Source organism: Salminus brasiliensis, chromosome 7 (genome assembly GCF_030463535.1).
Source record: "Salminus brasiliensis chromosome 7, fSalBra1.hap2, whole genome shotgun sequence".
In the NCBI taxonomy this organism is placed as follows: domain Eukaryota; kingdom Metazoa; phylum Chordata; class Actinopteri; order Characiformes; family Bryconidae; genus Salminus; species Salminus brasiliensis.
The window spans coordinates 8,815,996-8,832,996 of NC_132884.1; the positions used below are offsets into that span (position 1 = coordinate 8,815,996).

The 17,001-nt window shown below is 42.2% G+C and overlaps 1 protein-coding gene across 10 annotated transcripts in view; it reads right to left on the reverse strand.

Annotated features, from left to right (window-relative positions):
- Nucleotides 1-17,001, reverse strand: part of inpp4ab (inositol polyphosphate-4-phosphatase type I Ab) — a 67,760-nt gene that overhangs the window by 7,798 nt on the left and 42,961 nt on the right. For 2 of the 10 annotated variants that reach the window (XM_072683727.1, XM_072683726.1), the window contains 11 exons: nt 15,043-15,229; nt 13,559-13,774; nt 12,892-13,207; nt 11,132-11,164; nt 10,680-10,852; nt 9,017-9,140; nt 8,587-8,854; nt 7,609-7,706; nt 7,258-7,370; nt 4,976-5,130; nt 2,070-2,281 (listed from right to left, as the gene is read on the reverse strand). In XM_072683727.1, coding sequence (XP_072539828.1) covers nt 2,101-2,281; nt 4,976-5,130; nt 7,258-7,370; nt 7,609-7,706; nt 8,587-8,854; nt 9,017-9,140; nt 10,680-10,852; nt 11,132-11,164; nt 12,892-13,207; nt 13,559-13,774; nt 15,043-15,229 — 1,864 coding nt within the window. In that variant the 3' untranslated portion in view covers nt 2,070-2,100. Of the gene's footprint in view, nt 1-2,069; nt 2,282-4,975; nt 5,131-7,257; nt 7,371-7,608; nt 7,707-8,586; nt 8,855-9,016; nt 9,141-10,679; nt 10,853-11,131; nt 11,165-12,891; nt 13,208-13,558; nt 13,775-15,042; nt 15,230-17,001 lie in introns of those variants that run through there. The other 8 variants (XM_072683730.1, XM_072683729.1, XM_072683735.1 and 5 more) reach the window with 6 other exon arrangements.

Genomic DNA, 17,001 nt, shown 5'->3' on the forward strand with positions numbered 1-17,001 from the left:
AAGCTTAAATAATTGAAAATTGTTTGTAATACTGTTTTCACAAAGTCTGTTTACAAATCTTGCAATTTCACACCTCATTTAACAAAGTAAGGAAGTAAGGCAGAGAAAAACTGACTGCAAGAGACATGTAGACCTTTAGACTGGCTGTTATAGGAGAAAGCCACAGAAGATATGCAGCCACTGAACACAGAGTAACCTGCCGTCCAATCGGCAGAGAGAAAGAAATGGGGGAAAGAGAGAGAGAGAAAGAAAGAGAGTGTTTTGTGATAGATGTATGAAATGCTGGTCAAACGTTTTGAATCAATGATTCATAACTATTCCTTCATAATTCATAATTTATACTTGGTTTCAAGTCAAATATTTTTTAAATATGTGAAATATCATAACCAAGATGGCAGTATTTTCAGCTTTAATTAATTCAAGGTGTTTAACAACAATATTGCATTAACGTTTAGAAATTGAAGCCACTCTATTAAGCCATTATTTACCGAGTCCACTCCAAAGTAAATACACCAAAGCTGCGCTTCCCGCTCACGTCTGTTGCGGTATGTGCCGGTTGAGTGCAATAGTGGGAGGTGCAATAGGGGGGAGTCTGCATATGTGTACTGACTGGTTGGAGACAGCACGTTAGCTCGCAAGTTGATTTCAGAGGTAATCACTTCTTAGCTTCTTAGTTTAAACGCAGGTCAGAGTAGGTTTTCTGACTGCTATTGTACAGCTATTTGAGTTCAGAAACAGATGAAACTAGCCCAAACCATCAGCCACTGCTCCTACTGGCTGCGCTGAGACTTGGACGATTTGAATTTATAAGACCGGGCATCTGCCGCAGCGGACTTTGTTTACCACTGAAAATTATAAGTTTTAAGATGCAGTGGTGAATTTTCAGAAAGGAGCTTAACATAATTATAAATGACGGTCAATGACTGCCTGAAGTCTGAAAACCCATAGACATCACAAAATGCTAAGTTTTCTACCTTCAGTGACCTTCCGCTGCTATAGCAGGAAAGACAGTATAGCCCTCTACACTTCCTAATTCACCCTGCTACTTCTATTACCAGTCATATCATCAATGAACACCAGTCATCCAGTTCCAAGGGCAGCCATACCAATGCCCAATCAATAACAGTGCCGCCACCATGTTTAACAGATGATATGGTAATTCCTAAATGATTAATGCAATATTTGTTAAACCTCTTGAACTAAAGCTGAAAGTCTACATTTCAATCACACTATGATTGTGTCATTTCAAGTCCACTGATGTGGCGTACATATTCTACATTTCCCCTTTTTATTTTTGCTAAGTTTGTATGTACATACAAGTTATGAGCCTCATACACCAATCCACCAAAACATCAACACCACTGACAGATAGTGAAGTGAAAAACATTGATTTTTCTTCTTCTGCACTGGCATCTGTCAAGCAGAGATATATTAGGCAGTAGGGGAACAGTCTGTTCTTGAAAATGAGGTGTTGAAAGCACCTGTGTTGAAAGGTTGTGTCAGAGCACCTCCAAAACAACAGGCAGGTCTGGAGGGGTGTTCCTGTATGCAGTGGTCAGTACCTACTAAAAGTGGCCAAAGAAAGGAACCACCTGTGAACCAGGGACAGCATCATGGGCACCAAAGCTCATTGGTGTGATCCATGGAGGCCCCACCTCACATTACAGGACACACAAGGATCTGCTGCTAAAGTCTTTGTGCCTGATATAACAGGACACCTTCAGGAGGTCTCTTGGAGTCCATGCCTTGAATGGTCAGATATGTTGTGGCAGCCTACTTCCTGTAGTCACTTGCAACCTATGAAAGACTAGAATCACATTAGCTTGGTATTAAATTGGTTTTATACTCCAGACTGATTCTAAACGTTTGATCATCAGTGTAGGAAGGGAAAAAGAAATGCAAAGAGAAGGAAGGAAAAAAGAGAGTGTGAGTGAGTGTGTGTGTGTGAGAGAGAGAGAGAGAGAGAGAGAGAGAGAGAGAGAGAGAGAGAGAGAGAGAGAGAGAGAGAGAGAGAGAGAGAGAGAGAGAGAGAGAGAGAGAGAGAGAGAGAGAGAGAGAGAGAGAAGAGAGAGTGTCAGGAGTTAGAGAAGATGCGGTGGCTCAGCTGCAGCGGAGTTTGGCTAGCAGGTAGGCCAGGCTGAGGAAGAGCCAGACGATGAGCAGGTTGGGGCTGAGGGCCAGCAGGGGCAGAGAGTAGAGCAGACTGGGGTCCAGCCTGAATTCCCTCACCGGCAGCAAACCGCTCAGATTCTTCTGCGTCACCCCCTCCCTGGTCCCAATGCTGCAGGGGAGGGGGCAGGAGAGGGGCACGGGGGCCAAGGAGCATGAGAGGGTGGGATTTTTTTCGGAAGGGGTGATGAACAGTGGCAACAGGGCAAAAGGGGCGGTACCAACATTGATGAAGGTAAGCAGTAAAAGCGTATTTTCAAATTGAAGATGAAAGCAAAGGGTTGATGGAGGTATTTGAGTCAACGGTGGGAGAAGTCAGAGAAAAGAGAAAAATCGCAACGAAAAGAAAGAATATGGCCAGAGGAAAACAACAGGAGAGAGAGAGCGCGAGAGAGAGAGCGAGAGAGAAATAGAGCGAGAAAGAGAAAGAAAGAGAGAACAAATGAAAATGATGCAGATTTGATAATGAGTGAATGGCGTGAGGGCAAAAGTGCATCCCAAATGAAAGAGAAAACAGTTTAAAAAAGAAAAAAACAAACAAACAAAAAAAACAGCAACAAGACAAAGAGAAAGAAGAGAGAAAATAGGAAGAGGAAATTAAGAATGGTGTCCGTCTTCATCAGAGTGTAAATCAGAAGCGCAGTTAGAAGCGACAGTTCTAGCGTGCCCAGTGAATGTTGTTGAAGAGGGCGGGGGTTGATTGAAGCTCAGGGCCGTGCAGTTCCAGCATGCACCATTGCCTGCATGCAACAGGCACAGCGCGCACACTCACACGGGATGGGGGCGTTTCCAAACTACTGTCCCATACAGTTGCATACAGTGTCCAGACAGAATCAAAACAATGTAATACAAAATCAGGAGTGCTTTAAGGCTGTAGAGGAGTGTAGGCTGTGTGGCACTCCACAAACAAAACACACCCACGAATAGAGTTTGCAAAGGGCACTGAAAAAATGTGTTCATTGCATAAAGCCATCAACGCAGCGCAAGAGCATTCAACAAATAGGATTTGTCAGTTAACCAGGTCCCTTAGAACACACATAAATGCAAAGGTCAATGTCCTCTATAGAGAACGTACTTCTCCACATTTCAAAGCACAATCATGTTTATTTACTTAATTAACCAAATATAACATTATTACAATTAGCATAGGCTGTAGTGGATCTGTCATTTTAACAGAGGTGACCAACCTTTGCACACAATTGTATGTCAGGTTTTTCAGTGTTTTTCAATTGCTTCCCGAACATGAGGCAGATTACCACAGGCAATAATATCTCTTCTACCTGCATAACAAAGGGCACTGTTGCCCTTTCCTTCATTCGCATGCATTGTGTGTGATTTAACCGCTATCTTGGCATACTCTATATTATATGAAATAATTGACCCTTACAAGACTGGCTTAAGGCACTTCCTGAGCTTTCCAATGGCCAGTCAGCGCCTGACAGCTGTTTATATAAACTTGACTTTCTTAAAAGGATTTCAGGGCTCTGGGCTCAGCTTGCTGCTAACTGCACTATGTAATTATTATTAAGTGGGTAAGATGAAGCTTGTGAGAACTTTGTAATGCTTTGTAAAATATTTGTAAAACCCTGTAATATCACTCCACTGCCTTAGTCTACATGCTTCTTTCACTTTCAGTGAAAGAAGCATGTCCAAAACACATTCTTTAATGGACTCAAAGTGCAAATTCTACTTTCTGACTATAGGGGAGCCCAGCAGCAAGAAATACCAATTTGTGTTAAAAATGCTCTAAAATATCCTAATCTTTATATTTAATCTGTGATTTCACTTTTTTCTTGTGTTGCTGTTGCTTTTGACTATAATTGGATCCCTGAGCTAGCTGAACAAGCTGTGCTTCTGTGTCTTTTGTTAATATCCATGATCTGGACTTAGAGTTTTATATAACTGGCCCATTGACTCTAAACACAATTACAATAGAAGCCAAAAAGAGAGACTGCTTCCGCATTTCCTACTGGCATCCATGGGTGTCCATTCTAAGTGAATTTCAAGTCAATCTGTTTCTGTTCAGGGAAACACATCAAATCTGTTGTCTGTGGTAAATGCAACAGGTTTAGCAGATTGAAGCTGAGAAACACTAAAGTAGTCCTTTAGGCCAATCGAATCAAGCCTGTCCAATTTAAGAAGTGGGAAGAGACATTAGACCATTTAGGCTTAAGTTACCCAGTTTACTGAGAAATTCTGCTTTGTGAAATAATCTCCAGTTCACACATACAGCCTAAACAGGTCACACAGCAAAACGTTCCCTTTTCCTGCCTCCTCCTTGCGTCCTCCATTCATGCTTTACAAACAGTGAAGGTTATTCTTCTACAAAAAAGAAGGCAAGAAAGAGAGAGTTTGGGGACCAAGCCATTCAACTTGTGCACTCTAAACACAGCAAAGGTCTGGCAAGCAGTTAGTGCCACAGCTGCAGTTCTTCTGTTTCCTAAATCCCTGATCAGTTATAAGGACATGGCTTCTCCTTGTATCTACCGGCTCAGCTAATGCTTCTGTCCCTTTAGCAAACACAGGTCAGGAGGGCAGGTAGAGGGGAATGGGGAGGATGAGGATGGGTGGCAGAGAGAACACACGTCACAGACCAAAAAGAACAACAGTGACAACGACAGTGGCGACAGCATCAGCAAACATTCTGCAAAATGTGGCAGCAGAGACACAGGAGCAAAAAACAGGAGGACAAGGTACTGAGGACCAGTGCTAACTTCAGCGAGAGTGAGACTGATAGACAGAGTCTCCTGTAGTTGACACTGTCCCAGGGTATTTGAGACACTGCAACTGTGTATAAGTGTTTTACCTGCGCATGCAGTCCAGGGCCTGGGTAAAGACCTGGGGCGCCATGCCGTGCTCGTGCTGCAGAATCAGACACTGCTCCAGCGTGATGGACATGGCTGTGCGGTCCTTTGCGCTCTTACAGCTGGTGAAGCGCACTCCATTCAGCCGCCGGCAGATCTAAACACCAGACAGACAATAATTGTTGGAATTTACACAATACTGTTAAAACAAAAGATTGGACACTTTGATGTTTAGGTCAGGGGGCTGTAAAGGAGCTTCAGTCTGTGTCTTATCAGGCAGTCCACTCTGAGGTATGTTTTGAATCATTATCCTGCTGAAGAAGATTTTTTTTTTTACATCTTCAGACCTTTAATAGAGATAGAGTTTGACATTTGCATTCGGGATTTGCTGGTATTTTGTGGAATCCAATCTTCCCTCCACCTGTGCATTATTGCATTGTATTGCTAGTACCACAGGCAGCAACCCAACCTCAAAGTATGACAGATCCACTCTTTTCTCCTTGCATTTTTTCCAAATTTTCTCTCAATTTGGTACTGCTTATTAACCCACCCGTTCATAGTCAAGTCAGATTTATTTGTATAGCGCTTTTTACAACTGTTTTTTTACAACTGTCTCGTCACAAAGCAGCTTTACATAATTAGTAATTAATAAAAGACAGAGACAAAGAAGAAAGAGGAAATAACGTAAGACATGAAGGATCAAACACCCCAAATGAGCAAGCCAACGGCGACAGTGGCAAGAAAAAACTCCCTCAGAGCTGGAGGAAGAAACCTTGGGAGGAAACAAGACTCACAAGGGGGACCCATCCTCCTCTGGTCAGAACTATTTAAACATTAATGATAAAAATGACCAAACCAGATACAACAGATAGATCTGTTGGGTGGTGATATTAATAGTGGCAGATAGTTACGAGTTCATAGCTCCCCCCAAGCACTAGCAGTGCTTCCAACAGTAGGACGGTAAGTGTAACACATCTCTCAAGATAACAGGCGCCTATGCTGACCAATATCACTTCAAAACTGATAAATCAAAGCGTGCCAATTGTGCTCTCCCAGGCTCCAGCCGGCGATGGCAAAGCAGCATTGGTCTAGATGGCAGCGCACTAGACCACTGAGCCACTTGGAGCTAGGCATGGATTTCTTTTTAATAAACTGCAGTTCCTGTTTTCTCCAAACATACCTTTGCTAGGTTTTGCCCAAAAAGTTTTGATTATGAGTTAATAGTGCACAGTCCAGGTTTTCTTTTTAAGAATTCGTTTGTGCAAGGAATACTGCACAGTGGAAAGTTGCACCACCATTCTTAAATACGACAAACCTTCCCAAAGGTTGCCTTTCTTACCAGCATACAATCATCTCTCTCTGGTAGTCCTTGGTTTTCCAAATCTCATCTTTTCCTCCACAGTTCCCCTGAACTGCAATTTCTTTACACTGTATAAATCCCAAGCTGAAAACCCCTTGGCTATCTTCTTAAAGCCTTCCCCCTGCCTCGTGGGCATCAATTTCTTTTGACAGGTTTATAGAGAAGCCTGTGGTTGCTGAGTGTAAGCACAAAGATAATCAGAAAATCAGAGAGTTTCTAAAACTTAGAAATGTAATTTAACTTAGACATGAAGTTAATTACAGTTGGTAATTAATCCCCCAGGCCTGATTTGGTTGTCCATGTCTGAGAGCTTGTCAAACTTTTGCCCAGGCCATTAAGAACCCCCCCCCCCCCCATTTGCATTAAAATATGTATCATTAGCTTCAGAAGCTGTGTTTACTATTTCTCTATAAAAAAATATATTAAAATGTATAATTTGGCCAGGTGTGCCCAAATGTTTGAGTAGAACTGTAAAGAAGAAATCACTGTGTTGAAAAAAAAAACAATAAACTGAAGTGCAATAAACAAGTTAATACTGCGACAGTCTACCACCACCTCCTCTGTAGTTTCACTATGTATGAGCTTCAATTTACCATTTTCTCCTTATGTGTGAGCTGTAAGAAGAAAATAGATGTTTCTGTAATAAAGGCTCTGGGTCACTATGTACAACAGACGCTGCACTAAATTAAGACATTTCCGTTCCAGATTCTATGACCCTATGACATGTACACTAACAAACAAGTAACTGGCAGCCCCAGTGTTGATCAACATGCGAAACTGCATCTGAGATCATTTCAGGAGAAAAAGCAGCGCAAACTAGCTGCGGGTTAAACAATCTCAGTAATCGCCCGAACATTGGCTCGCTGATATGATCAGATAAAGGTCATATTGTGCTAAAAAAAACTGCTGAGTCATGCTGTTTACCTCCGCGGCCTGCCACAAGATGTCAACGTTCTTGTTTTTCCTGGCATGAACATTCTGGCCGAGGAATCGCAAGAGTTCAGGAAGACACGTCTGACTACGAGAACGAGGGAGACCTGAGGGGGAGGAGTGGGAGAGAATGAGGAGGAGAGAAAGAAAGAGGGAGAGAGAGAGAGAGAGAGAGAGAGAGAGAGGGAGAGCGAATCAGTGATACTGTATAGTCCATAAGGGAGGGATAAGTGAGTTGACAGGCTGTAATTCTTATTCATAACATGAATTATGCCTCCTAATATTGCCTGCTTTTGATAGAGGGAGAAAGAGAAAGAGATATAGACATAAATAGTGCTGACTCACAGTCCTCTGGTAAAACCTCCTTAAACTGCTCATAGTATGAATTCAGACGAGCCAGACTCTCAATATTAATGAGCTCCTGCAGAGACGTGTCCCCAAATCTGCAGACAGACATACAGACAGACAGATTAATCTCACACTAAAATGTGCCGTTATTATGTAGATTTTATCTAATTATCAGCTGCAAGACTTCTACTGCTTCGACTGACTATTCTGTTTCGGATACATTTCATATTTAGTTAGTTAGTAAACACCAGCAGCCCTGTTTTTTGTTTCCCTTTTTTCCCTTATTTGGTACTGAAAATTAGCCCACCTGTTCATAACTCCCCCTAGCACTAGCAATGCTCGCAACACTAGGAGGGTAGTAACCCCCTCTTTTTCAACTGCCTCCAATGCAGCATAGCCAGGCAGCCGACACGTTCAGAGGAAAGCCCTGGGCCCCCAGCTGGCCTGCACCAGTTAACAGACGCCGTTGCCAGCCAACATGACTTAAAAGTGATGGAGGGTGGGGGTTAAGTTCAGACATTTGAAATCTGAATGCACAAAAACGCATGCCAGGTGTAAACAGGCACTTAGTGTCTTAGAGTCATTCTGAGTTATTCTGAAAGCAGAATAGTGCTAGAAAGTGGGACATTATGTGGACGATAATGTAGATCCAATTTTAGCTTAAATGTATAAATAAGGTCAATAACATTTTTTCCAACTTTTCAATAAATGTTTAATAAATGCCAATTTAAAGGAGCAAACTTTAGATACCAAACATAGCTTGGCTGCTTGACTGCATCTGCAGTTTGTGATAAAGCAAGCTTATTACATTCCCCCCCCCCCCAAACTATTGCTTTAAGATTTTTATAGAAAAGAAAAAAAAAGTTTTTTGAGATACAAGATTTCGGAATGAGAGATAATGATCTGCATCTTTGTCTAGAAAAGCATTTCTGGAAGGTGTGTTGCTGTATCTTTATAGTATTACATGTAACCCACTTTTCGGCGAGGGTTTGCTGTTCGTTGATGCCAACGTTGAAGAGGACAGGTTGCACACGCAGCAGCATGCCGTTTTGGATCTCCCTTGGCAATGCATCGAACATGCTCCCTGGTAAGGGAATGCGGACGTTAAAGCCGTCCCGGTTTCCCGTGATGACTGGCAGCATGTCCAAAGAGGAGGTAGAGATGGCCTGAGTCACTTTAAACGTCACGTTCCTCAAGTCCATGATCCCTACACTCATGTCCTCTAGCATAGCCAGCTCCTCTCCTATGGTCACACACACACACACACACACACAGACAGGGAGAGTGATCCTCACTTCACACCAAAGCAACATGGTTTGTTTTTTATTTTAGCGATTTAAGTTTGATCAATTATAGTGTATACATGTACACTGTATATACTGTCTATAAACACCACTCCACTTACCATAAGTACTCAGCAGACTCTCAAATTGAGCAAGCAGTCCAATGGTGTACAGTTGTCTCAGGAAGCCGTCGTCACGGAGACAGTTCCTCAGTTTAATAATAAAGCCACAAATGAGAGCAGTGAGCTACAGAGAGAAAGAGAAAGTGTGCATGTGCGAGAGAAAGCGAGAGAGAGAATATTATTGTTACTATGGGAAATTAAGTAGCTTGGTCATTAGCTGTGTATAGCAGGTCACCACGCATGAAAGCAGAGTAAAACATCTACGCAGCAGAGAGCATAATCCACTGTTATCTACTGTTTCTAGTGAGATACAGTGTCATGCAAAAGTTTGGATACCCCAGTCAAAATTTGTTACCGTGAATTGCTAAGAGAGTAAAAGATGACCTAATATCCAGAATTGGTGTCATTAGGTCATTTGTGCAGGTGCCGCTGCACAGTAGAACAGTGCACTGCCACTACAGAGTCTGCTCCCAGGACGACTGTGGATCCATCCAATCCCTCTTTCATCAACTCTATCTCTAGAGTCAACTCCATCATCTTCTTCTAGCTTTCTCTTGCTTTATGAGCATAAGTGGTTTTAATTATTCAGAGTGCTCAGCAGCTGCTTAGAGGAGCCTGTAGCTGCTGACTGTTGAGAAAAGATTTGAGGAGCTTTTCTAAAGATTTGAAATCTGCATCACCTGCACTTTCTTGACAATAATTATGAACAGGCCATAGCCCTAACAAGCTAATTAAGGTCTTGGTTGAATCGAGGAGTTAGCGTTCATGCCTTTTGTAGATACTACTCAGATCTTCTACTCATCTTGAAGCCTGAATGTTGTGGGCACATTTGCAAAAGTAAAAAAAATGATATATATTTGAGATAGGGGTTCTGTTTGTATTGACTATTGGCTGAATATTAGCACCTATTCTTTTTTATTTCTGTACCTTACAATATCATTTTGACTTACTCAACTACTTAAAGCTTAAAGCTAGGGGTGCTACAACATATCAACTTGATCGACTAAAATCAGTTGTTGCCAACTAATTTAAAAGTCCATTAGTTGGTGGTCATTGTGCATGCTTCTCACACTAACAAGGATCGGTTCTGGACACACATGTACCACAGACAAACCTCCAAAGTTTAATAATAGTGTGGAATACAGTGTTACTGTCGCGGTTACTTCTCACAACAATAACTCCCTCAATCTGGGTGCAGAGCAGCAGTGAAAAAAGCAGCTGTCCGTCACATGTACGAAAAACTGCTATGCTTTGTAAAAACTGTGCCACGAGAGCCATAAGGCAACACATGCATGGCCATACATCTGCTACTTTCCACATCCTTGGTTTAACATTTCGACAGGAAAAAGATTGTATTGTCATGTTCCAAATCTTTTTTTATCAGCAGGAAAGTTCATTAAAACAGTGAATTTTTGAATAGGGTGATTTTTGAATATTTATCTTTACTGTCTTCACTGTCTGATAGCAAATGCATAAAACTACCTCAAGCTGAATTTAAAAACTGACAGCTACATGTTTAATAATTGGATGAAATAATCGTTTAGTCACTTCAATAATCGATTATTGGCTTCAATAATCAAAAGAATATTCAAAATAGCCGTTTGTTGCAGCCCTTATTAAAACACAAAGTGAGTCAGTGTGCGTGTGTGTGTGTTTTCCTCACTGTCTGGCAGAAGACTACATCTCGGCGGTACTGCAGACTGAGATCCATGGCAATGGTGGGGGCTCTGTCCTGCATCAGCAGAAACACCATTGACTTTTTCGCCTTATCACTCATCATCGCCACACATTCTGTTAGCGTCGTCAGCAGGGGATACAGAGCCTCACTCCACTCGCCTAACACACACACACACACACACACACACACACACACACACACACACACAAGCAAGCAATCACCCAGTTTGTTTTAATTAGTAAGATCAACAACTGCATGGCAGGTCATTAAATTCTGTTTATAATTCCATGCACCCTTTTGTCTTAAATTGTTCCTCAAGTAAAACAGACCACATAAAACATCACATAGAAATGATGAGATAATGACTTGACCCTCTTTTTTAGACATTTAGCATAAGCGCAATAGCGAAAGGAGGGCTTGGGGGGGAGGGCTCTTACCTGGGTAACTCTCCTCTCTGCTGCTACTGCCATCTAGAGGGGTGGAGGTGCAACATGCACAGTTAGGAAGCAGGACCAGCACACAAAGCACATGGACAAACAGGCACAAGGCCATTATGGCTCAGGATAAGAGCAGAACGGACCTGTTTGGATGTAATGCTGACGCTACGTTAAAGTAAGCAGACCAAGCTGCAATAGAAGGGCCAATTAAATGTTAATTAAGCAACATTCGCAAAACGCGTGCCAAAGCCAACGATCAACATAAGCAGCTCAGACGCAATCAATGCTAAACAGATAATAAACGTCTAGAGTAAACTTAAGGGTAAATTGATGAGTGTAAGGATAGTGGTGTAAGCGTAGTTGATTTGTGAGCTGTACAGATCAGTTTTGGTTTTACATTGCAATTTAGCAAACATACTAAAGAAGGCCTATTATCATATAATATTGTCTTAAAGGTCTAATTTTCATATTAGAGTACCATATAGGTCTAATTATCATATTGCAGTGCCATATAGGCCTAATTAACATATAGTATTTTCTTACAGGTCTAATTACCATATTATAGTACCACACAGCCCTAATGATCACATAGTACCACACAGGGATAATTATTATTACAGTACCATATATGCCTAGTTATCATATTATAGTACCACACTGGGCTATTTATCATTACAATATCATATAAGCCTAATCATCATATATAACACTGTTATATAGGCTTATTTATCTTATTTTGCTGTTATATAGGCTTATTTATCATAATTAGGCCTACATGGCAATATAATATCATATTATGTATTATTATGTAGGTTTCTGGTGTGTCATTGGAAAACAAATACATATTTGCCTCTCTTTATTTGCTGATCCAAAAAAATTAGCCATCCTGTGACTCTCACAGAGCTGATACACCACTACTGAAAAAAAAATCCAGATCGGTGTTTCTCCCAATATGCTATATGTCTGTATCTTGCCAGCCTGCTATCTGGCACTGGCCAAACGGACAAGCAGGAACACAGACAGAGATGCTAAGAGAGCATGCCAGCCAACTAGCCAATCACAGAGTCAGAGGCTGGTCATGTGATAACAGTGGGCACATATGCTGAAACGAGAGACAAGACTATCCAGAAGAGCAGAGAGATGGCACAGTAACAGAACACAGTTCACATTAACCAGTATAGCACCAATGACATCACCCACTCACTGGAACCCACTCACATTTTCCTGTATGACGCACACAATCACACACACACACACACACACACACACACACACACACACACACACACACACACACACACACACACACACACACACACAATAACACAACCCTACATAATGTAGTGAACGACACTGAATACAGCAAGAGTGTCACAAAAAGAAAGAGTGAAGATTAGTGGTTTAAGGAAAGGGGGTTAAAGTGGAGGGGGGGGTGAGAGACAAGACAATGAGTGATTAAATGTAAAATAAGCTTGTTTAAAAATAACATGACAAACTTATGCAGAAGCCTGTTGCTATGGTAGCATGCACCCTGCCTGTCGAGCAGGTGAGAGGGGGGGGCATGAGACAGTGAGGCATAATGAAACAGCTTGTGTGTGTGTGTATGTGTGTGTGTGTGTGTGTAGAGCTAAGCGGTATTATAACTATGGCCTGAGGCTTCAAATAAAGGCTAGCCCAGTGATACTCCATATGAGGGAAAGCGAGAGGGAGAAGAAGAGAGAGAGAAAGAAAAAGGGTAGGAAAAAAATTGGGGGACGTACAGAGTTGTGTTTCTGCATTAGGAGGGCATGCAGGGTTCAGAGCAGGAGGTAAGGATGATGATGATGGAGATGATGATGGTAAGGATGAAGGCAGATCCAGTGGGATGGGTGAGGGACACTCGTCCATGCAGGCAGGATTGATCCAGAACGCCGCTCTGTTCTTCTGGCTACCTTTCTTAGGGGCGCCGCCCTGCTGGTCAGTCTGGAACATGTCCTCACTGCTGCTGCTGCTGCGGAGCCGCTCTCTCTGCAGGAGCTTATCCACCCGCTGAATTATGCACTCCAGACTCTTATCCACATTCACCCACACCTTCTCCTGATGGTCACGGAGACAGCAGGACATAAATAAGGAAAATTATTACAGAAATTATAAATATACATTATCTCTGCATTTTACGTTTGGGAACTCATTTTGGAATTACATCGGTATTGGCTATTGGTCATCACTCTCATAACTACAGCACTGTCATAATTTAATTTAATTATTAGTTTCATAGGCCTCAAACTACAAACCTGTGGGACTCAGGGACCAGATATGCTAAATCAATCGATTAGCAAATGATTTACAATAGTTTCTTTGTTAGAATTAATAACCGAAAATACACCTACAGTGTAAGGGGTTAAATCCTTACAAGTGTTTTCACCCAGTGGTCAGCGAAGGCCTTACCCACTCCTCTTCGTGCCAGTCGACATGTAGGGAGGAGCGACTGTTTCGGCCGCTCCACTTAGCCAGCAGCGTGTCCTGGTCATTCCGCAGCACCACGTGCTCGGAGTCGGCCGACGGTGAGCTCTTGGAGGCTATGTACTCTGGCCGGGCTGCGTTCAGGGCCTGCACAGCAGACGCCAGCAGCTTACAGTCGCACACCGTCACCAGCTGTCGCGTCTGTGTGAAAGAAAAAGAGAGAGAGACAGATATAGGCATTTGTACAGAATAGCTCCTCCAGTCATACTTGCGTACACAGTGTGTTTGTCTTCTTTCAAATAACTGAACAATGGCGAAATGTGGGAGATTGTGATTGTAAGATTGTGAGAGCTGGCAGGCTACATGCAAGTGCCAAAATAGCTGAAAGTCATTACACTATGAAATATGTTGTGCAAGGACAATGATGCCAAGAACAGTGTGCAGGACAGTTGACAGATGACAAATTTCATCATTTGGAGTTTTTTCATGGCGGCGCAAACTCAGTGTCAGCAGCTACTCTGGATTCTCCTACTCTGTCATCTCCCACGTCAACATCAGTTATATTAAGGACAAGGTGTCTGAGGCAAAGGCTCAGGATTTTTTTTTCTCCACTCAACTGGTTTCTTCCAAACCCAATTATTATTATTTTTTTTTTATAATAAAAAAAAGGCTTATTCTGCTTTTGTTGGAGTAACTGTCTCTACTGTCCAGGGATGGCTTTCAACTAGCTTCAGGAGCACTGCTGTGAGGATTTGATTGCATTCAGTGACAAGAGCGTTAATGAGGTCAGAATGTTGGATGCTAACCACCCCACAGCTGCTCCACAGCTCAATGCTGGGGGCCTTTTACCCCAATAACCTATGCCTGATATTAGGTGCCAATAGGGTTATGTATATCTGCTCCAAGGAGTCTACTGGAGTGTTCTATTAGCAGTACTTCTCTACAGTCATGAGACAAGCTATGTGTGTGCATTTGCACATCTGCGTCAGCAACGTGTGCATTCATTAGAAGGAGTGTCCATAAACATTTGGACATACAGTGTAACTTTGTGTATTTATCTATATATATTTTTTTTCTTTAGCAGTGTAAGTTTTCTTTGCCATTCAACATTTCACTCCGTCTTGTGGCCTCTGTAGAAAATGACTTTTCCTTTTTTAATGTTGGAGGATATAAAAAGAATTTTAAGAAATATAACAAACAAATATTTCTAATATTTTCTAAAATAAATCACCTACTTCAGCTTTAATGGCTTAGTCAAAGCCAGGAACATGTGTTGATGCCTCTGGAAGAATTGTATAATTCAAGACTTCTGGACATTTATGCTGCTTCTCCACTGGAACTACAATTCAATCCAAGAACAGCCCAAATCCATGTCTAGGCAACTGGCCTATAATGCGCAAACACAGGCCGTGTGCAGGGGACTCTGGACTGGAGATGGAAAACGCAGCAAGAGCTTCTGGTATACTCACCTTGTCTGCCAGTATGGTGAGGGTTCTCTCCAGACCGTTGGCGGAGCGCTCCTTAGCAGCCCGGGAGAGGCGCTCAGCGTAGTAGCTGACCTGAGTCTTCAGAGTGTTGATGTGCGAAATGATCTCTTTGGCACGGACGATGTCCTGAGGGATGTACACGATGGACTGGGAGCTGGTCAGAGAACTGCTGCAGGAACCAGGAAGGTTACACAGTTACATTCAGTTACATAACGCTCACATCCACTTTATTAGAAACACCTATTTATGCAGTCCACCTCACTGGTGTTCAGTTACAATTGCTGTAATGCACAATGCGTCAGCCTTTTCTACCCTGTTTACCATGGTTGTACCCCATGGTAAACAGAATGTAGAAGAATGTATGCTGGAGACTTAGGGGTCCAGAGTTCCCCCAAAGTTCCCCTTCTCAAGTATTGTGTCTCAGTACACAGCTTTATAGTTTGTTTACAGCTTTAGGAAGGGGCAACAATTAATACAGCAGAGGATCTAATACAATAGACAAACTGCTCAGATCTAATAGACGATCGAAGCGGTTGCAACATGCTAAATCTGACTGACCCTAAAGCTTCTGAGCCTTAACCTCTAGGCTATCTGCATCTCCAGAAAGTCTGCATTCCTCACACACCTAGTCATCATCAGATCACACTACATTTCACACACGTTAACCAATGAAATATTCAACACAATTGAACGGTTTCTGATGACATAGTTGCCGCTTCACAGGTATTATTCGCAATGTGCAAAGACATAGACTTGGCCAGTATGTGTGTACCGCTGATAGGAGTGGGTTTATACACACATCAGAGTCACTGCAACCAGAAACGAAATTACCTGCTAACAGAAACCAACAGAAGTAGGAACCCCGAAATGTGAAAAGGGTCCATTGCCTAGTAATTGCTGCCTATGCATGATGTACATGGTTATTCTGACTGATAGCAATACACTACTGCAATAAGGAAAGACGGACAGTTTGGTCAAGAGAAAGAAACTCATTATTAAATTAGTGCATTCTTGTCAATGTGCATTTATGGATAATAGTCAACACTTCAAATTAATCTCAGTTTGTTTTGTTTGGATTTTCTGTCCAGTTTACCCTGAATTGCACTTTTTTTTTGTTCAAATCTTCATATGGGACACTTCATATTTGGTCAGTTCTTTGGTCAGAAAGTGATCACTGAAGGGCCAACACAAAATGTACAAGATGAAAAATGCACTGTGCTCTCTAACTGAGCTGTTCACCAAGCAAGGTGGACTGTAGGGTAGGCACTTCTAATAAAAAGTGGTCAGGAAATGTAGGCATGTAGGTAAATGTAGGCACTGTAGGTACACGTAGATCTCCTCAGAACATACAAACAAACACATATACAGAATGAAAGTGCTCAGCATTCAGACATCCAGGTATACTGTATTTAGTCACTCTAGCCTTCAGATGCACGGTATTCTATGGGCCTACACCTCTGAGCAAAAAGGGTTCTACTGTTGCACATCCTGAAAAGGGGTTCCTTGACTTCCAACAATAGGTGTTAGCATTTCCGGTAGCTCCATTTTTCAATATCCAGCTTTTAAAATGACGAGCGCAAACTTTGAGAGTCTCCTGAACGCAGAGACTCAGAAATTATTAATAAATGATCAGGTATCTTTACCATTTCCATTTGCCTGATGTGACATACCCAGCTGTTTAACACTGCCTCTCCATGGGCTGAGATAAAACAAGGCAGAGTCACATGACTGGAGGGCCATGGAGGTGGAAAAAAAAAAATCGCTCTAGCCAGCATGGCACTGGAGTGATGCGGGGAGAAAGCGCCATCTACCCAACCTTGAGAGAGCAAGGCCAATTGTTTGGCCGCTGGCTAACAGCATGACGATGTGAATCAAACTAAGCAAACCTCTGGTCATAGTGAAAGCGTATTGACCTCTGGTTTCCAATGTTTGTGACTCTCA